Source organism: Eretmochelys imbricata, chromosome 6 (genome assembly GCF_965152235.1).
Source record: "Eretmochelys imbricata isolate rEreImb1 chromosome 6, rEreImb1.hap1, whole genome shotgun sequence".
In the NCBI taxonomy this organism is placed as follows: Eukaryota; Metazoa; Chordata; order Testudines; family Cheloniidae; genus Eretmochelys; species Eretmochelys imbricata.
This window is the reverse complement of record NC_135577.1, coordinates 126,310,417-126,335,757: the sequence shown is the minus strand read 5'-3', so window position 1 is coordinate 126,335,757 and position 25,341 is coordinate 126,310,417. Positions and strand designations below refer to the sequence as shown.

Sequence of the window (25,341 nt, the reverse complement as noted above, 5' to 3'; positions counted from 1 at the left end):
TTGCATCTGACATTCCTTCTCTCACTGAAAGTTTGTACCCCGACACCATCAAGTGCGATGAAGTAAGAACCAGACCTGTTTAGAACGAGTTCCACTCACCCCACCATCACACTTTGCTTTCTCCACCTGCTGCCCCTTCTCTGGATTTCTCAGGGCTCCAGGAAAGGAGAGCCTCTACTCTTCACCCAAAAACTCAGTCATTGTTTGTATCTGTGTTTCCATCCAGCATTTATTCTTAGTTTATTATCTCGATTGCATTTTGTTATAGCTGTGTAGCGAATACAATGCTCCCTTTGTTCTGATACAACTAGGATCCTTCGCCATGGCTTGGCAGCCTCTCTCCTGCACGCATTCTCTCTGGCGCCATTTCTTATTCCTCTTTTTTATTGGTATTGCAGTAGCACTTAGAGGACCCCCAGGTCTCTGTGTTAGCAGTGTGTGACCAGTGCCAGCGGGCATTGCACACAGACAGGGCAGCTGGGCTTTTCTGGGGCTCTCATCAAATAACGCTTCCTATTTTGCTGCTGTTACTCATCAGTTAAGAACAGGGCTGAAGTGGGATTAAAGCAGCCAACTCCCATCCTGGAACTCGGGACGCCAGTGGAGACCCAGCTTGTGCTATGTATGGAGATGCTTAATATTGGAAAGCAACTAATTCTTCTGCATGCTTACAGTAAGCAGTAATGATGGCTAATGTTACTGGGTCCGTCTAGCTTCACAGACCAGATCCAGTGTTCTTAGAGTTACTCCGTTACTGGTAAAGTTACCAGTGGTGTTTGGATTCTATAGGTACAGGGCTAAATCCTGCTTGCCTTACTCATAGTGGGTCAGTTTATGAAGCTGTTACTCATAACTATTTATTGTTGTTTTATCATATGTGCAGGAGTCTGTCATGGTCCAGGACCCCACTGTGGTAGGTGTTGCACAAACACAGAACAGAAGGACCATCCCTGTCCCATAAGCTCACAGTCTAAGACCAGAGACAACGGATGGATGCAAACAGATGGGGAGTGTCTCCTTGTTTCCGGGTAGTGTTGGTCAGCATGACAGGTAGTGGGCTCAGCATAGCAGCAGGCTCACCCACGTGGGTAGTTCCTTACTCTAAGCAGCCTCATTGCTCTCCCGACAGAAGGTCCTTTTCCTGAAACAATCTTGACATGAAGAAGGGTTCCCCAATTCGGCTCAGCAGGACTACTTATCTGAATATGATTTGTGGACCTTAGGCTGTAATGTGATCTCTCCCTCTGGGGTTTAGAGCTATGCAATGCAAAAAAACAAATCTCCTTTTTCAATTGGTTAGTAGCATCGGCCCTAGTGAGAAGAAGAATCAACTCCAATAACTGTAGGGCAAAAAAAGTACCAGAAATTGTAGCCGACTAAAAGTCACGGTACCACAAACCCGATGACACCCAAATCAGACTAATCTTGCTGTCCGCACTTCTGTGGCCTGCAAAGAAAGCTAGCTCCCATCCAGTACAGTAATATCTCATAAATGGTAGTGGGGCGGAGGTGCCCATGTTTGGTAGGATACTGTATGTGAAAAGACGGTGGGCCAGGAGTTTCAAAGGGAACTAATGATTTTGGGTTTCTCAGTTCTGGGGGCCCGACTTGAGTCCCATGTACAGGCCAGATTTCAAAGCAAGCGCTGAGCTCCTGGCGGGTAATCAGGTTTTCTTCGGGTGTCTCAGCTTGGGCCTCTAGAAATTGAGGCACCCAGAATTGCTAGTCCCTTTTGAAAATATTAACTGGTGGTCTTGAGTATGGTGAGTGGTGTTCACACAGACCTCAGTAGTCCAGGCTCAGCTACTCCTGATAAATTGCTTCTGATCAATTCACACTGTACATAGCATGCATGAGATACCTTATTTGCTTTAAATAATGTTGTGTGATGCTCCTGAATCATTCACTGTGAAGTGTACAGGAGAGAGGGCATGGCGGGAAGGGAACTGACCTAAACTCAACTCCTTGCATAAAGACTTTTCACTTCTGCTGAGCACTGTGGGGAGTCCTGGCTGCCAAATGGAGACCAAAAGGGACTGGAATTGTGACTTGTTTTTAGGCAACAGAGAAGCTGGGTGGTGGTCGACAGCTTGTTGCTCTGCCACAGACTGGGCTGTGTTATTATTGCCAGCCCTTTCCCCAGGTTAAAAAAAGAAAAGGAGTACTTGTGGCACCTTAGAGACTAACAGATTTATTTGAGCATAAGCTTTCGTGAGCTACAGCTCACTTTGTTGGATGCATGCAAGTTAGTTTCTTCGCTCAGTATCCTAAGGCCATTGGCTTGTTTTGCAGGGAGTGCCTCAAACGGCTGTCTCTGAACCACATGGTGAGAGATGTTTGCTTCTGCATCAGGCTGCACTGACTGTCTGAACAAAGCAATGCGTGCAGGCTCTGTGGCTCTCACTGTTTTCAGCTTGTGTATCTTTTCTAGTCTTTTAATTTCTAATTTAAATGACGAGACCAGTCTCAAGTCTAAGCAGGAAATGTGATATTAACTTGATGCTCTGTGGAATTGGAGCTGTATTCTCGCCTGACTCCGAGAACAGTTTTTAGTTTAACCTTTTAAGTGCCAGCAGCTAAATTCACCAGACTCGTTGGGTGCTCCCCTCAGTATCAGCAAGTGCTTATCAGCAACGAATCCTGGTTTCTGTTCCCACAGGCTGAGGAGATTGCGACAGGTGTGTCTGACTCGTCTTTGTGTGGTTCCTTGACCTAAGGTTTAGATTTAGATTTTATTCCTGTCTGTGTCCATTGGTATTCCTTTACTTTTAGGGGTTGGTATTATTTCCTGCTGCTTTAAAGAGACCTTTTTTGTATCTGAACAAACTGGAAACAAGGAACCAGTTACAGAAAAAGCAATTTTCTAAGTCTCCCTCTTCAGTATTCCCTTTGCTGTTGTCTCTGAAGCCTGTATTTTAATAAGGACCCAAATCCCTCACCGTTCCGCTTGTCTTTGCTTGATTCTTTAGCAAAGTGACTATCAGCCCAGCCTCTTACTTATTTAAGTTAATATGATGCCACAATTTAGCACTTGTGAATTTTATTGTAGGATCACCTAGGAAGAGCAGGTGATCTGAAGAACTGAAATATTATTATCTGAGCTAAAAGCCAACCAGGTTAAAGTCTCACTATGCAAACATATTGAGTAAAATTTCCAGCCATGCCCAAGGGACTTAGTATCCTAAGACACATCATAAAATGTTACCCAAGTCTCATTTTCGACAGTGATTTAGACATTTAGAAACCCAACTCCCACTGACTTTCAATGAGAGAGTGACTTAGGCACTAAGGATTCTAAGTCACTTTTGAAACTGGACCCCTAATGAACTTAGATACTTTGAAAACTTGACAGGTTTCAGAGTAACAGCCGTGTTAGTCTGTATTCGCAAAAAGAAAAGGAGTACTTGTGGCACCTTAGAGACTAACCAATTTATTTGAGGATAAGCTTTCATGAGCTACAACTCACGAAAGCTTATGCTCAAATAAATTGGTTAGTCTCTAAGGTGCCACAAGTACTCCTTTTCTTTTTACTTTGAAAAATGTTACCCCTAGTAAATGAAAGTTCCCTTCTCCAAAGAGCTTTTGATTGAAAGTCTTCACTAAATTGCTAACATTGCAAGAAGTATTATGAAAAACAAATTGAAAGCTGAAAGTTTGTATTTTAAATCTAATATGTACAAAGATCTTTCCTCTAACAGGAAGCCTTTGTTTTAAGGGGCACGATCAGAAAGTTGTATAATAGCTCTTCAGAATGCCCTCTGGACCAGATTCTCATTTATGTTCAGGCCCTTTTACACTGCATGGCCAAGAGCATAAGTGAAAATTTGCTGTCTGCTTACAAAACCTCCTTGGAAGCCTAAATCACTTTTCTCCCTTGTGGTTGTGATTATGATGAGTATTAGTTTAAATTTATGGCTGAGATTTTGCAAGCTGAATTTCATCCTACACGCTCTACTTTGCCAAACCAAACTGATCCATCTGAAATTTCACATGCCAGATTTTAGCCCAGGATAGAATATTTTTGGAAAGTTTGGGACAAACCTGACCAGGTATTGAGAAGATTTGGGGGGCTGAAAAATGAGATGGGTTTCACTTTTGGAAACCATTCCCATGGTTTCTGTTGGCTCACTTCATCCAAATGGCTTGGCCTAGAAACTCTAGGCTCGTGTAATTCTGTTGATCCCGGTGAGGAACAGTGCCTTTGGCTCATTTTGGGTGGAACAATTTAGATATTAACTGCGTTTTTGGTATTGCCAACCCAAATGTTGAAAAATCATGATTCAGGCCCCCAAAATCATGAGGTTGTCTTAAATCATGAGATTTTAAAAATAACAACTGTTAGGGTTTTTTGTTTGCATCTGAGTTGTTAGGGTGCGTTTGGATTAGATCGTGACACTTTTCCTTTCAACATAAAGGCTAGAAACTCACTTTGATTTTAAATGAAAGCCGAGATTCTCACGGAATCACTTTACATCAGGAAATGGGGCTTTAAGAAAACATCAAATTAATAGTGAGAACTGACAACCCTGAGGTTTTCGTGTTCCTAGTAAAGTCTGCGTGGCCCAGGCATGGTGAAAAAACCTTCTGCTCACGCCAGTACACTGTTTATAAAAACCTGTACCAGTCAGATGTGCCCATATAATGCTTCTGCAGCGCTTCTAAGATAAGAAGGAAGGAATTGGGAGCGACTGAGGGTGAGATGGCTCCAGTGGAAATTTGAAACCTTGCAGAGTGTGTCTTGCAATGCGAAGCACTGCAGGGCTCAGACTAAGGGGTTCTGCAGGAGTGGAGCGCCACCATAATTAGGAACTGCACTGTCTGGACTAACAAGAGGGAGAAAAGTTGGGAACTGAAGGTTGGCTGAGATCCAGAGAGACCGAAAGGGAGCTACGCTCCCGCGGATAAGAGCTGCTGAACGGCACAAGAGCAGAGCTCCATCTTGGTCACTCGTGCACTGGAGCAGCTGGATATAATCAGAATCAGGTCGTCTGCTTGTAGTGGGAAAAATGATCGTTTGCTGCTTTGGACTCCCATTAGATGTGCAGAGACAGCCCAGCTGTGGGAGAGGGAGCTGGGTTCTCTTCCACCTTATCACATTATCAACCAAAGGATCTTCAGGTCCAGTCAGTCACACCTGTGTAACCTCCAGCCAGTGGGAGTTACAGATCTGCCACTAGTGGGTAATGGGAAGGCCAGGGGTTGCACGGGTATTGCTGAGGAGAGGCCCTCTGTTCCAGCTGGTGTGAGACCCAAGGAGCTTTGTTCGGTGCTCCGGGCCCAGGCTGTGGTGCTGGCGTATCCCGGGGCGAGGGTGTTTTCCTGGTCCCCCTCCGCGCCAATTGACAGAAGATAGGAGTCTGTTCCGGCTCCCAGCTATGGAGCCTTGGTTCTTTAGGTCAGCAGTTCTCAACCAAGGAGTTCAGGGGGGCCTCAGGACCCCGCGACTGAAACCCCGAGCACTGGTTTGCGTGTCCCCCCCCCCCCACCACTGCAGTGCCAGAGCAGGGCAGTCCCAGGGGCAGCTCCATACCCCCCCCCCCCCCCCGTTCCCCACTCCTGAGACCCCATCCCCTGGCCAGGTCTCAGAGGCGGGAAGCCAGAGGCGGGCAGCTGCTGCTCTTGCTGGTGTCATGGAGCAGGCAGCCACGGCATTCCCCCATCTGCTGCTGGTGCCGGGGTTGCGGCTGCTCCTCTGCTCATGCAGCTGGTAAGAGCCGCCCAGACAGGGGGACCCCGCTCTGTGGCCAGCAGAGCCCTTGAGGAGCAGTGACCATGGAGGAGCCCTCCTGGCACACAGCCCCTAGCTACCCCCCTGCCTGCACACAGCCCCTAGCCAACCCCTGCCTGCACCCTTACCCCCCCTTCACCCTGAGCTACGCCCCTGCCCCCACACAGTCCCTAACTGTCCCCTGCCTGCACCCTGAGTTACCCCCCCACCCACACATAGCCCCTAGGTACCCCATCCCTGCACCCTGTGCTCCCCCTTGCCTGCACACAGCCCCTAGCTAACCCCTGCCTGCACCCTGAGCTTCCTGCATCCAGCCCCTAGTTACCCCCCCGCACCCTGAGCTACCCCCCTGCCCACACACAGCCCCTAGGTACCCCATCCCTGCACCCTGTGCTCCCCCCTGCCTGCACCCTGAGTTACCCCCCCACACACCCACACATAGCCCCTAATTACTCCCTGCCTGCACCCTGAGCTACTCTCCCCCCACCTGCACATAGCCCCTAGGTGCCCCATCCCTGAACCCTGAGCTCCCCCCCACATGCCCCTCTCTGCACCCTGAGCTACCCCCTCTGCCTGCACACAGCCCCTAACTACCCCCCCGCCCGCACATAGCCCCTAGCTACCCCCTCCCTGCACCCTGAGCTACCCCCCTGCTCACACTCAGGCCCTAGCTACCCCTGAGCTACCCCTCTGCCTGCACACAGCCCCTAACTACCCCCCCGCCCACACATAGCCCCTAGTTACCCCCCCCGCACCCCGAGCTACCCCCCCGCCTGCAAACAGCCCCCAGCTACTCCTCTGCCCACACCCTGAGCTACCCCCCTGCTCGCACTCAGCCCCTAGCTACTTCCTGCCTGCATCCTGAGTGGTTTTCAAACTTTTTGACCTGAACCCCTACCCCACACAGCCCAGACAGGTGGGTGGCCTGCTGAGGTGAGTCAGGGGTGGAGGTGATGCTGCCTTCCTCCACCCTGCTGTTCAGAGCTGGCCTGAGCCCTGCCGGCCCCTGCTCCCACCCAAAATAGAAGTCAAACTACGCCTATGCCTGAGTCTCTCCCCTCCCTCCCCCACTGGGCCCTGGAGTTTTTATAGCATGTTGAGCGGGGTCTCAGAAAGAACAAGGCTGAGAACCTCTGCTATAGGTCATGCTGGAGCAACTCACGCTTTTAGGTCTGGAGGGCCCCAGTTCGATCCCTGGTGTTTCAGCTCAGAGGGTGGCCCTCATGTTAGCACTCACTAAAATCACTGGACATATTTAGACTTGTAAACTGAGCATACTTGCTGCAGAGTCATTGAGAGACTGTTTGCAAAATGCTGTCAAACGCTGTCCAGAGTAAACAAGCTGAAAAAACAAAGCTCTCTTCCTCTAATCTCGCTTCATAATAATAATTTGAGGTATTACTTCTCGAATGGACCAATCGGAATTCAGGCAGAAGTGATTTCCCTCCCTAGATTGATGGTGTCCTTTTTAATGAAGTCTTTTGCCTTTGAATAATTTGCATTGAATTAGCTCCATGTGTCCTCCAGCATCCCCAGTGCTTTCCTGACTGTGTATATAGGAATCCCAGAGTCACCATTCTGCACCAGTGACGTTTCCTGCTGGAAGGAAGCTTTTTAGGAAGGGAAAAAAAGATACCTTGGATTGAAATTACAGGGGGACAGGGAGAATAGTAGAGGGTCACCTACTTCGTTGTATGAGTAGGCCAAGCTGTACACCCAGCCAGGCCCACACCACACTATGGCCACCCTTTCCCTCCACTCTGGGCAGAATCCTGTTGATTTTGGTGAAAACTAGAAGAGCCTGATTTCCATTCTGCTCCATCCCACCAGCCTCTGTGAGGTCACTGTCCCCCCCACCCTCCTATCCTGAGTTACCAAATAATGAGTTTGGAGGAAATCGGAGTTCTCCAGTTTGAGGTGTCAGGGCTGTGGGTACGTGGCAAGTGCTATTTTGTTTTCCCCTATAATTTTTAATGAGCCTTGAAATTAATGTGGCTGGTGCAGGAAGCCCATGCAGGGTGAGGCTGTGCTCAGGAGTATGTCCCCCACTATACAATCCCTAGCTCCATTTCCGCCCAGCAGAATCAGACCAGTTCTCCAGGGGGACTCTGCGGCCATGGAGCAAGGGGGCTGACTTGCCCTTACTGAAAGATGTCTGCATAATGCCTATGTTCAACAGCTCAGAGCTGAGTTTAACAGGGGGCCCTTCACTCTGAGTTTCATGACTTTGTTACTGCAGAGGTAAGGCTAGGGTTTAGTGTAAGGCACTTTCAGAATAGGCAAATGAAACTGGCACGGAGACCAGTGCTCTCTTTCGGTCGGAGGCAAATATCGGCTGAAGGAAGGGGGCAGCCTCCTCAGTGCGAGCGTAAATCAACAGGTTATAAAAAGGAAGAAAAAGTAGTTTCTATGCGAGACATTTGCATGTTTCATTGTGTAGGTTATCTGGGCATTCATAAATCATCACGGTGACCTAAAACTACTTGTTCAGAGCTCACCCTTTAAAAGAAAATGTTTTTGATAACCGGATATCATTACCACTGTGTTGCCTAGTTATTCTTTATAAATACCATCAAAACTGCTCTTTTTCTTATCAAAGGGAAAACTGGAAAGATTAAGGGCAGCTGCTGTAAATGAGTCTCCTTCTATTCAACCGAAACCTCCGTCAGCTGGAGGACCCCTTCATTTCTGTGCCTAGTGTATGCTGAGCACGTACTCTGAAGAGTATTTCATAAGACATCTTGCTTTGAGCTGACTTTTTTTCTCTCTCTCTCCTTTTTGAGGGCCACTGAAATACTCAGTGAAGAGCTTTCTGCAAAGGAGAGAGACTGCCGCTTTCTCTGCTATCCTATTTAAAGCTTCTTTGCATATCCTATTGTAACAAGTGGCACCATTGTCTCCATCAGGATATCAAAGTCCATGACAGGAGCTGGCTCCTACAGCTTGACGAGAAAAGAGCCATTAGGAAGCAAGCAGCTCCCAGCCAAGATCCACACATTTTCAGTAACTGCCAAAGACCATGCAAATCTTGGATTGGACTATTCAGTCACATGAGACATTGCAAACCATCTGCGTCATAGGCTGCAGAAAGGAGACCAACAACAATTTTGCATATCCTCGTTCAAACTCCCACAAAGCGCAAGGGAGTGTCTGAGGAGAGGAAATGGTGATAAACATGCATTTGAGGCCAGGTTCTTTTGAACTATTCCATGACCATTACAAGAGTTTGGTTAGTTTAGGGCCTATCAGTGGTAAATCTCCCCACGTCTGTTTTTTGTATTACGGTAGCATCCAGAGACCACAAGTATGATCAGGGCCTTATTGTGCTAGGCGCTGTACAAATACCTCCTAAGTGACGACAGTCCCTACCCTGAAGAGCTCTGTCTAATTAGACAAAACAGAGGGCAGGAGTGGAGATGGAGGCACAGGGAGGTGCAGTGCCTTGTTTGAGGGTGTAAAGCAAGCCCATGGCAGAGCCAGTGCAAGATTAATCGGGTTTAAGCCCAGAAGGGACTGTTATGATCATTTAATCTGACCTCTTGCATAACACAGGCCAGGAAATTTCATGCAGTGATTAGCCCAGCACCTTATAGTGGAACTAGAATGGATCTTTTGCAAATCTTGATTGAGAGACTCCAAGTGTTGGAGAATTTACCCCATCCCTTAGCAATCTGTTCCAGGGGTTAATCACCCTCACTGTTAAAGCCATTTTAATTCCAGGTTGAACTTTGCTCTCGGTCTGAACTCAGGTATCCTGAGTCCCAGTCGAGTACCCTGTCCATTGGACTGTGCTGCCTTGGATGGCATGTGTCAGATGTACGGTCATGGCACATAGTGAGAGTGCAGTATAAGAACTTTGATACACTAGACTAGAAGAGAAGGGACCAAACTGTGTCCTTCATTCTAAATGTAGCATTCAGAACATCAAACAAACAAGTAAATAAATGAGAAGGAATAACCTATTCGATATGGGATCCATGGGGAACAACAACGGAGACATACTGGTGTCTTACTCTGCAACACAGCTTATAAGTGTCCTGATTTGAAAACAAGTGAAGTCAGAATCAAGGGACACAAGGATCTTTTCCTGGAAAAGGCCAGAAGCAATAGTAAATTCTGCCCTTCATAAAGTCTCGTCTGGGTAGCTGGAAAGATAGTGCTGCCCTTGTCAGGCAACAATCCTCCAGGCCAGTCAGCCTGGAGGATTGTTGCTATAAGACCTCCCTGCTGGGAGAGAGATGGGTTAGCGTCACTATGTGCTCTCCCTGTCACCAGATAGAAGTAGAGAAATTTGAATGTATTCCAGCATTTGAGGTGCTTGGAATCTGAGCATAGTCATATTCTGGGCAGCCTTGGGCTGACCCATCCGCTTTATTACAAGATCAAAACGGAGCTGTAGGAGATGGTCAATTTTACACTTTAGACCATTGCAAATTATATCAGTAAAGCAACTGCAGTAATATCTCCCATCTGACTGGAGCCTTTCAGCTGTTGAATTACAAAATGTTGTATGTAGTGATGGTTCATGTCTCAGAGCCTTTCCCATTTCTCCTTCTTAAATCTGCTAAGAAAATTGTGGCTTCCTCCCAGTGGTGAGACTTTAGGTGCTTCTAATTTAACACATAGAAAGTGGGTGAGCAGAAACATTCCTTCGTTCTCTAGGTGCGTTAATGACCAGTAGATAATTCCTGAAAAGAGAGACTGCAGTTTAATTCGGAATATGGAGCCAAATCCACGGCTGGTTGATGTCAATGGAGCTGTGCCGATGCATGTCAGCTGAGGATATTTGATGTATATTTTAAGAGGAAATTTTCCTGAGGTTAAGACCATTTAAGGAGTCGAATTTCAATAAGACATTAATAACTTCTAACATCCCTCCTATAGAACAGTTTTGATGGGGAGGAGGGGGATACTGAAATGGGAAGTACTTTCGCTAACTGTATAGGAATGAAAAAAATCGCCTCTCTAAAACCCGAAAGGAAAGAATTATGAGCTTCCAATTTATAGTCTTGTAAAAACAGAAGCGCGTTTTGATTTTTTTCATTTGTTAAATCCTGAAATAATCAGGGGTCAGAATATAAGTGATCATGGAAGAAACAAATGGATTAAATACAGCAGAGCTGGGGGTGTGTTGTTGAGCAGTTATAAAGGTACCACCCATTCTTTTTGCTAGCGGCAACAAATTAAATCCAAGTGCACTCCTGTTTCTTTCCAAAAAGAACTGTTTTGTTCTTGCCGTATATACATTTTCCCCTTCTTAATATGCCAGTAAAGCCCTTTAGAGGCTTGTCTGAAACCAAGCCAAAAGAATAAAACGGCCATTTCAAGGCTTTTCAGAGTCAGTTGGAATTTTTGGCCACTGTAATTAACGTCTCTGAGCTTTCGGTCCTAGGAGGTTTCGTGGTTCTGTGTAACTCTGATACGTACTAGATTGGCCTCAGACCTGGTTTTGGTCATATGGGTAAAATGGTATGTCATGTCCTCTTTGCAACACTGCCTGTATGGGTGGGAACTCAGAGTAGTATTCAGGTAACATAATGGGTGGGTTTTTTAAGTGAGTAAGTCTCTCTGATTCTGCAAGATATTTAGGCACATGAATACCCCAAGTCAGTGGGACTGGCAGCCTGTTTTAACGTTATCCATGTGCTTAAGTTCCGTGCTGAATTGGGGCCTTAATATAGTTGGGAGCAAAGACCCAGTCCAAATAGTTTCCGTGAGTGACTGTTTTAACAGAGTGCCTTGCAGAGCACTTAAGGCTTCTAGCTTTAGCATGGAAGAGATTGGGTGGTAAAAGTCTGCCCAAGGTAAATCTGGTATAATAGTACGTTTTACCTTGCATTGAAACCTCACCAACTTGTCAGGCTTTAACATACCACTCCTAGGAGTGCAGACTCTGTATGCAGACAGTGCAGGGGGTGTCTGTATATTGGGAAATATACAGAGCAGGAATTAACGCCTTGATCTTGTAACCCATTTACACGTTGAACACAATGAGATGGCTCATGTATGGCCGGCTAGTTGTGTGTGTGCGCGCAGAATCCAAGCCCACGTGGCCAAAGACCAGCCCGGCACAAAAATGCCTGTGTTCAACTTTATTGGGAGGATCACAGACACAATGTATGTTTCCAAAAAGGAAAGTTGAGACCTGGACGCCGTGGTACTTTTGTTTACCCTTTTCAAAATCACTACATTGGGTGAGATGACTATCATTTTTCAAAGGTCTGAAAGCTCCTATCTGTGCTAATGATGTCGGACTGAGAGAACTCCTCCTAGATGGTGTCATATGATGGCCATTTCAGTAGCCGTGTAATTTTTCATGAAACAGGTCTGTAGAAGTGGGGCAGTGAAATTTCAGCATCATTTGCTGCTGTCTGCGATACCTCTTATAAAACTGCTATTCCTTGGTAATTCTGTCTGCTGCTGTACCTTAAAACTGGGCAGGGATGTTTTAAATGAGAAATAACAAATCCCACGTTAATCCTCCGAGAGGCAGATGGTCAGAACGTACCTTGCGGATGCATTGGTAGCATTAGAGAGCTCGTACAGAGGCTATCACATAAGACACTGAATAACAATGAATTGCATTTCATCAAAGCAAGCGAACTAAATACAAATACTTCTGTATTGAGAGTTGCAGCTGTTAATTCCACATCACTTCATAAATGCCTAACGGTGTTAGGAAATTAATGTAAATCCAGCTGGCTTTTTGTTGCTAGGTGTAAGTGATGGGTTCCCAACCTGAGGGGTAGGTGCCCAAGAGAGAAGGGCAGGACTAGATTAACCCAGGCAAACATGCACTTCTGGCCCCTCTACAGGCCAGCTAAAGTAGATGCTCCCACAGTAGGGATGCATTTATACTAACCCTGCCCTGGCCAGCATGGCTGCACTTATGATTTCGTAACCCAAGTACATCCAGCTTGTGCTGCATGGATGTTGCTTAGTTAACCTTCCCTTTCCAGATCAGTCAGTGACTGGCTTCAGCTGCACGGATGTTGCCTGTTAACCCCCTTAGGTCTGTCCCCCAGGGTTCCCCGCTGCACAGATGCTGTCCTGTTAACCCCTTCGGTCCATCCCTCTAGGATTCCTGGCTGGCTCCCCTACGTGGGCACTCGCTGCAGCTCCCCGTATTTGTAGCAGGTCTTGAGGCTGTTGCTGAGCAAGTCCTGCGGGCAGAGTAGAGGGGATGTGGGCTGCTGGAAGTAAGGCAAAGCTAGGCAGGCTCCTGGTGCAGGGAGCCCCAGTGCAGGAGCTGGCCCCGTAGAAGCAGCAAGGAGAAGCAGCGTGGGCCACCCCACTGCCCGCTCAGGTTGGGCCTCATGACGGGGCGGCTAGGCCAGGTTTGAGTGGTGCTGTGACCCATTGCGCCAGGTCGCGATGCCACTCACTCAGATTTGGGGCATCCCCCTGCCCCATCGTGACAGAGGGGCAGCCAGTCCGAATTTGAATGAGTGGCACTGTGACCTGGGTCACAGGGTCGCAGCACTGCTTGGGTTGGGCCCCCCACGAATTGGGGCCCTAGGTACATGCCACATGTGTCTATGCGTTAATTCGGCCCTGGAGCGGGGAACCCTTTTCTGTTGTAACGTACGGTCTCAGGATGGGAGAGGCTGAGAGCCACTGAGGGAAACGATTCCACTGAAATGCGTCCCAGGGCCTAAAGCTCTGTAGCCCTTCCTTTGTTTAAAGAAGGTTGCTGAGATCCCTTCCCTGTTGATATGACACTCACGTGTTCTCTCCTTCCCAGCTATGGCACCCCCAGGGACAGAGGCCAGAATGTCCCTCCTGTGATGGCTTTGTGATGAGGAGAAGCTGTTGGCTGCTGAGTGCTCTGAACCTGAGGTTTCTGCCAGGACTCGGAGCGCCGCATTGAACCACTAGAGAGAGCCCAGAACACAATGAACAAACTGAACTTCCATAATAACAGAATCATGCAAGACCGCCGCAGCGTTTGTATTTTCCTTCCCAACGACGATTCTCTCAACATCATTATAAATGTAGGTAAACGCCTTAACCCAGGTATGTCCTGTGCATTCATCTAGCATTGGGTCTCCTAGGATGCTGTACCCACAGCCTGCATTGTCCTGATTTGCCCCTGTTTTACTGATGGAGTCGCTTTATCACACACTGACACCTATGACACAGGTCATCTCCAGGCTGCCACTTGACTGACAGATAAGCAGAGTTATCTGCCCAGGGCAACTCTCCTTGCAACACAGTGTTCAAAATTAGTTTAAAGCTTGACACGCAGTTGCCTTTCTTCTCTATGCCCGTTTACATCAAACAGCGTGGAAAAGTGGCAACTGGAGGGTATGTACAAAAGCTCACTTTTTTGGTAACCTCTCCGTTTTATATAAAATATATTTGATTTAGGACACAGAAAATATGTGTGTGTATATATCTAACAAATGTGTTTCTAAAAGAGGTCAGTCTTCTGCTGTTTTAAATGTATTACTCCTTTTACAGTTACTCACATTTGAAGGCACATCAGGATTTTATTCTCTCTGTCTCTTTGGGCTTGATGCTCTGAGAATTCATTCTTCGTGCACTGCTCTAGCTAAATCCAAGTGACGTTATTTTAGGTGTGATCCATTCCTTTATGTATCATTAGAACTGGGTCCAGTTAAGCCCCTGACATGCATGCCCAACCCCCATTGGTTTTGGAAGGGTGAACATAGCGGCAGAATGGAGCCTTTTGACAATAATACGGGTTTCTTAGCTTTTTCAAAGGGCTGGGCTGGAATTTATTCTAGAGAAAGAAACCCAAAATTGTTCCACTCTACAGGTTAATGAGATTCTGAACTAGGAGTTGTGTGTCTGATTCCCTGTCCCCTGCACTATGTGTAGTTGTTCACAGTAATGTCAGGTGGGAGTAGAAATGCTACAGAATCAGGTTGGTAGTGTTTTACATCCATATTGCACTTCCTTTGCCTGGGTGTAAATTACGGCGCGCAGTGCAGGACAATGGAGAACCGGACGCTTCAGGAGAACTCCAACGGGAAGAAAACCTTTACTGCAAATTAACAGGAGCAGCAACATGGGGGACACTTCTAGTTTGCTTTATTCTTAAACTCTTGTGAGTCCTTGATGTTGTAATATGTGGGTTTTTGAACCACAGATCTCTACTGGCTGGAATTGGAATTGTTGGTCTGTGTCATAACTAAGCCCTAATACTGATACCACTAAAGAAGATCCTCTTTTAGCACAAGTGGTAGGTTTTGGCCTTTCTCAGGGACTATGCAGAACTAAGGTCCTGGGACTTTGGTGGTTCCTAGGCCTAACACCGGCCCTCTGCACAAGGTTGATTTTCATCCTTGGAGAAGACCAGCGTTTAGTCCTTCCTGTGCAGTGCTGAGTGGCCACCACCTACAGTACAGTGACAACCTTGAGGTCCTAAGTGACTGTAGATCTGTGGCACTGTAGCCAAGGCCTGTCGGTGTGAAAGGCCTTGCCTGTAGCAAGCATTTTATTTTGTTACAGGCAAGTATTTTGTTAGGCTGATATCAAAAGTAGTGACCATCTTGGCCTACCTTTAGGTAGTTAAACGTCTATCTCATGCAGTGGGTAATGGGATCAGCTGGAATTTGGAGTATGCATGGTATAGAATACATAATTTATGTGCCTAATGTTTTACATTTCTTGGTACACACTCAAAGCTCCCATTGACCTTCAGTGGAAGCCGGGAATGTACAGCGGCTTCAGGATGGAGCTTGATTAAAGATCATAAAACACCTGAAGAACATATTGGCAGATTCTCGTTAATATTTTCAATCCTGTGTTTTTCTGCTGCAGGTTAAAATATTATGTCGTGAGTTACTTGTCCAGGTGTGCGACCTTCTGAGGTTAAGGGATTGTCATCTCTTTGGACTCAGCGTCATACAAAGTAAGTCTCAGTCTGAACTTGTATACTTCAAACAATGCTATGTCACATACAGATGTGCAACAGAAGTATGCTGGTTGCCAGAATAGGAATAAACCTGCCACGTCATGAGTGAAATGTTGATAAACAACTTGAGCATTATTATAACAAGGGATGATAAATATAAAGTATTGTCCATTGTAGCACTGTCCCTCTTCACCCGGAAATCCCCATTCATTGTGTGCCCTGATTGGTGACAGGATAAGGCTCTGGTTTGGAGCTGGCTCACATTTAAGTTCTATTTTCTTGCAGTTTTCTATATATTTTGTATGTTCAAACAAACTGTCATGTGCTCTCTGATATTGTCTAGCCTCCAGGGAACCCAATCAGCCTGCACTAAAGTCATTGAGAGTTGGATCAAGCCCCGGGTGAGCACTGCTGCTGTTAAAGAGGCACTCCCACGTACTTTTTATAGTTCCTGAAGTGGTGTTAAATCACTGCTTCAAAAAACAAATAATTCCTCCTTACATCTTGAGTCAAAATGTGTTTTGGTTTCCTTCAAAGTCCCCCGCAGATTTTATGCTTGATTGTTTACTTCCTTATCTGTTCACCAAGCAGCATTTCTTGGTGGGGTGTTTGCTAGGTAACTCCCAGAGTCCAGACTAACTGCACGAGGCCAAAATGTCAGAGGAGTTTCAGTATGTGCAGAGTGCCATGCTGCATTGAGACCCCAGTTCGGCACATACCCAAGTTGTTCAATAAAGCACCTGAGTATGTGGTTAGTTCTCATTGAGGTCAATGGGATTTTATCACATGCGTAAGTGCTTGGCTGAATCAGGGTCTGAAGGTACTTCTGCGCTGCATCGTAAACCCAGGTCAGTGGGACCCTGGCTCATGGATTCATCTTGAGGTGCATCTACACTGCAGAATGACAGGGCTTGGACCTGACCCTCAGCAGGACTCAGGCTCTGACCCACCCGCCTCGCAGTGTCCTAGGACCGGAGACCTGAGTGCTTGCTGAGCCGAGTCAGACTGATTTGTGGATGGAAGGGGGACTCGGGCTCAGAATGCAGTGTAGGTGTACATAGAGTGCCCTGCTCTCTTCTGAAGTTACTCAGGAACAGAAATGTAGGGGCTGGGGTTTATTTGAGAAGTGTTTACTATCTGTAGCAGGTTGCATACTCACCACCGCAGCACCTCCTGCTGGTCGTCCGGGAATTAGCTCAACTCCAGCTCCAGAGCGCCCCCTGCTGGCCGGTGTCTCGCCTGCCACAGGCCCCATGTCCCTCCGGGACCCTGGTGCCCCTTACCTTGGTACCACAGCAGTCCCCACACTCTGGGTCTCCCCTCCCAGGGGAACCCCCACCGCCTGTGTCCCCCTTGCCTCAGTGACTACTGCCAGTCGTCATCTAGCCCCCTTTCTCTGTAGCAGACTGCAGTCTGTAAACCACTCATCACTGGCAAGGGGGTTGGACCAGCTGCCTCTGCCTATCCCTGGGCTGCACCTTTGCAGCCCCAGTACCTCTCTAGGCCTTTAACAAGGCCCTCAGCCTGGGGAGGTGCTAGGCTGGAGCTCCCCAGCTCCTCTTGCCCTTCCCCAGCACAGTTCTGCTTCCGGTACCCTGCTCCAAGGCAGCAAGGCCCTTCCCACTCCAGGGCTGGAGTGAGACTCTTGACCTGGCTCCTCTCTCAGCCCTTTTATCCGGGCCAGCTGTGGCCTGATTGGGCTGGTCACAGCTGTGGTCAGCTACTCCCTCAGCTGCTCTCACTCTTTTTATCTCAGCTGCAGCCCTCTCCAGAGCTGCTTTTAACCCCTGTTCTGTGGGAATGGGGCAGCCACCCCACTACACTATCCAATGAAGACCTTGATAATGCAAATCAAATTGGGGGACTGGGTCTACAGGGTTGCATGAGTTCTAAAGGCTTTGATAATTCACTTGGAACTCCAGCCCAGATCCTCAGGGGTATTTAGGCTCCTAACTTCTAGTGATTTCAAAATACCCTTGAGGATCTGGGCCTTGCTGCCTTGCCCAGGAAAAATCTAGCTCCTGGTAGCGGCTCCAATCTTTGAGATCCATTTGGCAATGGCAGGAGTTGAGGAGGGCTATGAAAGCAACACTTCACCTGCATGTGATTCAGGTGAGGTCTAGTATAGAATTGCCCCATGCTGGATACAACACTTTTTTGAGTTTGGATATTGTTGTCTAATCTTCAGAAAGTCCACAGATGTTTTATTTCTGATGGTATGAGATTTCCAGCATATGCCACTCATAATTAAGTCCCCATGATTATTCAGCTTTTTTCCTATACTTTATAGATAGATACATAAGGAGAAGGTCATCCTATTCCTTGGTGTGATTTGGTGGTCTTCAGTAGATACCAATTAATATCCCATCCTGTGCTTTATCTGTTTGGACTCTGACCCATAAGCATTCAGGATCATTTTCTTCTAAGTTATCAGTGACTCAGAAATAGATAATGTCCTTTGGTTCCTTGATTAATTTTGTTCTCATCTTGATTTTGTGCTGAGTGCTCATATCTTCCCTCTTTTTACCCTCCCCTTTTATTATTAGTTTAACATACTCCTCACTACTCAAGCCAGCCGGTCCCTGAGGAGATTGGACCATCTTCTGTGGGGACAGGGGGAGCGTCGAGTTAAGATGACTTCCACTTCAGCAGAAGGGGAACCAATGTTCCGCTTAACCAAAACTCTACACTACTTACCTAGCCAATGGTTCACTTGCCAGATCTTCTGGCTTCCTTCGCTCGTGGGACAGGCAGAATCTCAGAGACGATCGCTTGGGCATGCTTCCGAGTTCTTTGAAGTGATCAACTGTCTGAGATATATCCCGCAACGTGGTGTGATTAGTGCCAATATGAACCATCACCAGTGGATCCTTGCCTGACCATTTCAGAAGCCTATCCAGTCTTAGAGTAAGACCTCATGTCTTAGCTCTGGGAAAGCAGCACGCCACCCTGTTGTCCGCCTGTCTCTTGACGAATGTTCTTTAGATTCTTCTGAGTACTGAACTCCCAACAAGGATTGTCTGTCTCCCTTGGATAGTTGGAGATCTTTGTGGGCAAGTTTAATATTCTTACAGGTTGGGCCAAGCTGCCAGCCCCAGGTGTGCCCTGTACATCCCTCCTTTCCCTTGGACCAGCTGGATCTTGAGAGGTTTCTTCCACAGATTTCACATTGAGGACCTGGTATCGATTGGAAACTTCTAGCTCTGTGTAATTCCTCCTGGTCGTCATCTCCCTGGAAGCCACAGGCTGTCCTTCCTCATCTATCTCCAGCCACTTCAGATTTTGCCATGACCTCTTGTTTCTGGTGGTTGCAAACTCCCAGGTCACCTCTCTGACGTCCTCCCTCTCCAACTCCTTGGTGGCCGGCTCCTTTCCTCTTTGAACCTGGGGTGCTGGTGTTTCCTGAACTGGGCTGTCTAGGAACTCCTCCTTGTCTCTACTTGCTCCTCCAATCCAAGAATCCTTTTCTCCAGCACAGCCACTAGCTTGTACTTCAGGCACAGATAGTCCCTTCTGGCTTCAGGCAGGAAAGAAAACATGGGACATCCATTGCAGGTCACCACCATTGTTCCATGGTGGCCATCTTGAAATAGCAAATACAGCTGAACCTGGAAAAAGAGCCTCTCACGCTCCCTCCAAAACTCTCCTGTTAGCTGCCTCTGTTTGCAGCTCTTGAGTTCGCCTAGCAAGTGACTTTCCTGTAACACATCTCCCTGCTTAGCTCAGCTCAGCTCTGCCCCTCGCTGTCAGGGAGCGATTAACCACTCTGGGTATGTCTATAGTATACTGCAGTTATACACCTGTGATTAGCTCGTGCCAGCTGGCCCCAGGCTAAGGGGCTGTTGAATTGTGGTATAGACGTTCCGGGCTCTGGGACCCTCCCACAATCCCAGAGCCTATGCTGCAATTTAAGCCCAAATGTATACACTCCAAATAAACAGCCCCTTAGCCCAAGCCCCGCAAGCCTGAGTCAGCTAGCCCAGGTCAGCTGCAGGTTTTTACTTGCAGTGTGGACATACCCTCAGAGACCCGAAACAGTGGGTCTGAACAAAGCACCAAAGATGTTACTGTCCCTTTTAATAAGAGTAAGCACAATAAATATTTTATAGTGCTGTAGTTCAATAGAAAGCAAGAACATGCTGCCACACTGCATAGTCACTGGCTTCTACCTGTGAGGGCTGGCTCTTGCAAGGAATCCAGAAAGAAGCTTCTAGGACCTCTAGGGCAGGGGTTGGCAACCTATGGCACACGAGCCAATTTTTAATGGTGCGCTGCTGTCTACCGGGGACAGCAGCGTGCAATTAAAAATCCGGCCCCGCCCGGCCCACTCTTCTCCGCCCCTGCCCACCACTCTCTCCTTGCAGGGCAGGCAAGCTTTCCCCCCACCCCGCCTCTTCCCCCCAGCGTGCAGGGTTCCTGCCCCTCCTTCTCTCCCTCCCTGCAACCGATCCCAGCCCTCTGCCCTGACCCCGCACCCCCCTCACATACCCCCAGCCCTCTGCCCTGACATCTGCACCTCCCTCACTCCCAGCCCCGTGCCCTGACTCCCACACCCTCCTCACACACCCCCTGCCCTGGCTCTTGCACCCCCCACACATACCCAGCCCCCCCACGCCCCATGACCTGACTCTTGTACCCCCACATCCACATCCTCACCCCCACCCTGACCACCAAACGGGCGCTCCTGCACACACACACCCCCACATTCCCACTTGCACCCCTCACACCAAATGGGAGCTGCCCAGGTAAGCGCTCCACACCCAAACCTCCTACCCCAACCCTGAGCCCCCTCCCTCTTTCTAGCTCCTGGCCAGACCCTGCACCCCAATCCCCACCCTGCTCCTTCACCCCCAGCCCTGTTCTCAGTGCACTCCCACCTTCATCTCAGTGCAGAGAGAACAAGAGAATGGGCCAGAACCAGGGAGAAGGTAGGTACCTACTCTATGTGGACAGGGCTGGGTATGTGGACAGGGCTGGGACCCCAGACTGGCACCGGGCTGAGCGGGCCGGCGGTGTAAGATCAGCATTTTAATTTAATTTTAAATGAAGCTTCTTAAACATTTTGAAAACCTTGTTTACATACAACAATAGTTTAGTTATATAATATAGAGACTTATAGAGAGAGACCTTCTAAAAAACGTTAAAATGTATTACTGGCACACGAAACCTTAAATTAAAGTGAATAAATGAAGACTTGGCACACCACTTCTAAAAGGTTGCCGACCCCTGCTCTAGGGTATGAGAAAGGTGAGGATCAAGAATACTCACCAATGCCATGGATGAAGATCTGATACTTTTCCACAGGAAATAGGTGGATTTGTTGTTTACGCTGGAGAGTGTTTAAATAATGCTGCATTTTCTTCTTTTGAAATGTATTTGGGAGCTTGCATAACTGTGGGTGTGAAATTTTTATAGTACGTTTTTTAAAAGAAATCTTGGGGAACCATTTGCTTTCTCCTTTCTTATCTCCACTCTTTCTAATGCAGACAATGAACACGTGTATATGGAATTATCACAGAAACTCTACAAATACTGCCCAAAGGAATGGAAGAAAGAAGCTAGCAAGGTATGACCGTAAGAGTTGGGTTCATAGAATCATAGAATCATAGAATATCAGGGTTGGAAGGGACCCCTGAAGGTCATCTAGTCCAACCCCCTGCTCGAAGCAGGACCAATTCCCAGTTAAATCATCCCAGCCAGGGCTTTGTCAAGCCTGACCTTAAAAACTTCCAAGGAAGGAGATTCCACCACCTCCCTAGGCAACGCATTCCAGTGTTTCACCACCCTCTTAGTGAAAAAGTTTTTCCTAATATCCAATCTAAACCTCCCCCACTGCAACTTGAAGCCATTACTCCTCGTTCTGTCATCTGCTACCATTGAGAACAGTCTAGAGCCATCCTCTTTGGAACCCCCTTTCAGGTAGTTGAAAGCAGCTATCAAATCCCCCCTCATTCTTCTCTTCTGCAGGCTAAACAATCCCAGCTCCCTCAGCCTCTCCTCATAAGTCATGTGTTCTAGACCCCTAATCATTTTTGTTGCCCTTCGCTGGACTCTCTCCAATTTATCCACATCCTTCTTGTAGTGTGGGGCCCAAAACTGGACACAGTACTCCAGATGAGGCCTCACCAATGTCGAATAGAGGGGGACGATCACGTCCCTCGATCTGCTCGCTATGCCCCTACGTATACATAGGTTGAGAGGGGCCAGTTATTTTCTCTCTACAGATTCCATGTTTCACCTAGCTGGAGCTGTTATACCTTAGGGGAAGGTTTGAAGGGTGCATAATTTATAAGACGAAGAGGAAAACTTGAAGCATGCAAAATTAATTAAAAACTAATCAGCTGTTACTGATGAGAGTGGCATAGGGCTGCTCAAAAAGACTTCTTCATGCGTGGCCTGTCTACCTGCAAAACAAGAGGGGATCTGAAATTCTCAATTGTTAAGTGATTTATAAATGAAAAGCTTGAGAAAATAAAGATTACCTAGATGGCAATTGAATACTGCTGGATTGCAGGATGTCTGGGAGGCTAAATTAGGGAACATTTGGGAACTACATTAGGATCCCAGAGCATTAACCCTCATGATAACTGGCAGATCTGTCAAAGCTAGTCAACCCATATACCAAGCTCTGGGGTAGGAGACGTCAGACAAGAATGGTTAGGGGATGGTTTCTTGTAATGAGAGACAAGAGGTCACCAAAAGGAAAGCAATGGGGGTGAGTGTGAGTTGAATCTCTGCAGAAAAGTTCCAACCTAGACATATTCTACGGCATCTCTTGTAGGTTGTTGTCAGGATTCCCTCCCCACTCTGAACTCTAGGGTACAGACGTGGGGACCCGCATGAAAGACCCCCTACGCTTATTTCTACCAGCTTAGGTTAAAAACTCCCCAAGGCACAAATTCTCCCTTGTACCTTGGATTAGGTAATGCTGCCACCACCAAGTGATTTAGACAAACTCAGGGAAAGGACCACTTGGAGTTCCTACTCCCCCTTATATTGCCCCAAACCCCCACACCCCCTTTCCTGGGGAGGCTTGAGAATAAACAAGATGAGCACAGACCAACCTTGGGTTTTTTTAGGACACTTAAAAAAAAAACAAACCCCAATCAGATTCTAAAAGAAACAGAACTTTATTATAAAGAAAAAAGGTAAAAGAAGCACCTCTGTAAAATTAGAATGGAAGATAATCTTACAGGGCAATCAGATTCAAAAACACAGAGGATTTCCCTCTGGGCCAAACTTTAAAGTTACAAAAAGAAAACCAGGAATAAACCTTCCTCTCAACACAGAGAAAATCACAAGCCAAAACAAAAATAAGCTAATGCATTCCCTTGCTAGTATTTACTAATTCTAATGGAGATGGATTGCTTGCTTCCTTGATCTGTGTCTGGCAAGCACACAGAACAGACAGACCAAAACCTTTCCTCCCCCACCCCCCTTTTGAAAGTAGCTTGTCCCCTTATTGGTCCTTTTGGTCAGGTGCCAGCCAGGTTACCTGAGCTTCTTAACTCTTTACAGGTAAAAGGATTTTGTGCCTCTGGCCAGGAGGGATTTTATAGTACTGTATACAGGAAGTTTGTTACCCTTCCCTTATATTTATGACAGTTGTAGAGAACAGGAAAAAATGCATTAAAATAACAAACTCCAAACACAACAATGGCGTCTGTCCCCCCTTCCCTTATAGCTGCTGGAAATGTCTTTTTTTTAAATTTACAGAATTTTTGAAAATTTCATAACTGGAATCTTGCCTTTTTTTCAGAACAACATGAATTATTTCTCTTAAATTTTTGCAGAATTTTTCTCAGAATTCCCCCTTGCCCCATTTTTGAAATCCAGTAACTGTTGAACTCAAAACCTTTTCCGTTTTGAAACGGGATCTGAAGCTTTCTCATTTTGAGATATATCCTACCCTGTGGCTAACCTGACCATATGAAATTGGCAACTCAGCAAAAGATGCATGAAAAATAAAGGGATAAAATAGATCGAACAGCAGCCAACAGGCTAAATATTTTTTCCCTTGGAAGTTTTCCCAAAAAATGGAAACTTTTGAAAACTTCAAAACATTTTTATAAAAAATGTACAATTTAGAAAAACAGCCAGACTTTGATCTACATTGTTCCACTAGCTCCACCTTCTCTGGTTTCCTGGATGTGGTGGTCATGATAAATTTTGCACTGAGAAAACAGAATATAGAGCATCAAAGATTGCATTATCTTTCTGATTTCACAGAAAACTTTGCAAAAAATTATGTTCTCAATGGTTTCTTTATATCCTCTGTGGAAGGAACTCTGAATAATTTTCTCTCTATTGCAGGGCATTGACCAGTTTGGTCCCCCGATGATTATCCACTTTCGAGTGCAATATTATGTGGAAAATGGCAGACTGATCAGGTAAGGGGAAAATATTACAAAGAATGCGTTTTTGCACCAAAAAATGCTTTATTGTTAATGGAAAAAAATAGAAAATATCTTGGGTTATTCCTACTTGGTTAGAGTTCATTGCATGTATTGTAACTTTGTCATAGACTCTCAGTAACAGCGGATTGCTAGGGAAAAAAATTATTTGTAACTAGCCTTTACGTGATCAATTTCATATTTCTATCCTTATAAAGATTAACATTAGCGAAGTGCTCCTGTATGGCTGGTCTGAGCAGGGAGAAATTGTTTTGTTTTTTACTTTAGCAAGATACAATGAGTCTTTTGTGATATAGTTTGGGCAGGTTGGTTTACAACGTATTGTGTTTTTCCACTGTAAAGCAAAAAGCAGGCAGAATTCAGCTTTTGTTCAATTAACAATATATGCCATAGAGCCGAACTTTCCAAAAAGAAGGGTGACGTGGCTCATCCCAAAATTGCATGGAGTCGTGCACCCATGATTGGCCCTGCATTTTACTCTAGCCGCGCAAGCTAGTATCGCCGCAGCTATCCCTTTGCTTGTTGGAAGGCCTCATCTATCCTATTAGCCAACGTGTGCCTGCAATTGGGCGTGCATATTTGTGTGTGCAAGTTTTGCACAACCCCTACCTCTTGAGAATTTGGGTTTCTATCAGTGTAAGTCCTTGGTCACTGGGACTACTGAGATGTGTAAATAAGCCCATTGGGAAGGTCTGGGTCTCTGCGAGATCAGAATGTGGCCCAAGGATGTCAGGAATAGGTCAATAGATATGTGCAGTAGCTAAAACTGCAATATGTTCCTCCTATGAAGCTCGTCACTGCTTAGAAATATGGTAGAGTCTCCAGCACAGCTCAGAGCTGAGCAGTTTTCAAACATTTTATTTGCCAACCGTAAGAGGGGCTGGCTCGAGCTTCGGTCCTGGAGGTACAATAAAGGTAGAGAACGACTGTGATTGTGTTTAGGGTTTGCAGACTCCTTGGAATAACCATTTTAATTAAAGGGAGAAATTGTTCACTAAAGAAAAAAGAGGGCAATGACTAAGAGCCTGACTCAGTTATGTATTGTTTACATTAACTTTCCACTGTATTGCTACAGATGGGTAACCCCCTGTCCTTTGCCCAGGCAGCGCACACAAACACAGATGTGTGCATAACAGAGAACCCTGACCTAAGAATTCTTTTGTGGTGACTTCCTCTGCTAGGGCGGGATTGCGTGGTGGTCATGTAGTTTCTCTAGGGTAGGGTTACCATACGTCTGAGTTTGCCTCTTGTTTGCCCCTCTGTCCGGGTGGATTTTTCAAATAGGAGGCAATGTCCAGCTTTTTTTGTGGTGCAGA

At 46.6% G+C, this 25,341-nt stretch overlaps 1 protein-coding gene across 13 annotated transcripts in view; it reads left to right on the top strand.

Annotated features, from left to right (window-relative positions):
• FRMD6 (FERM domain containing 6) overlaps nucleotides 1–25,341 on the top strand; it is a 96,056-nt gene that overhangs the window by 40,383 nt on the left and 30,332 nt on the right. For 12 of the 13 annotated variants that reach the window (XM_077819656.1, XM_077819654.1, XM_077819649.1 and 9 more), the window contains 4 exons: nucleotides 13,473–13,722; nucleotides 15,518–15,608; nucleotides 21,098–21,177; nucleotides 23,925–24,001. In XM_077819656.1, coding sequence (XP_077675782.1) covers nucleotides 13,624–13,722; nucleotides 15,518–15,608; nucleotides 21,098–21,177; nucleotides 23,925–24,001 — 347 coding nt within the window. In that variant the 5' untranslated portion in view covers nucleotides 13,473–13,623. Of the gene's footprint in view, nucleotides 1–883; nucleotides 1,051–13,472; nucleotides 13,723–15,517; nucleotides 15,609–21,097; nucleotides 21,178–23,924; nucleotides 24,002–25,341 lie in introns of all 13 variants that reach the window. The other variant, XM_077819643.1, reaches the window with a different exon arrangement.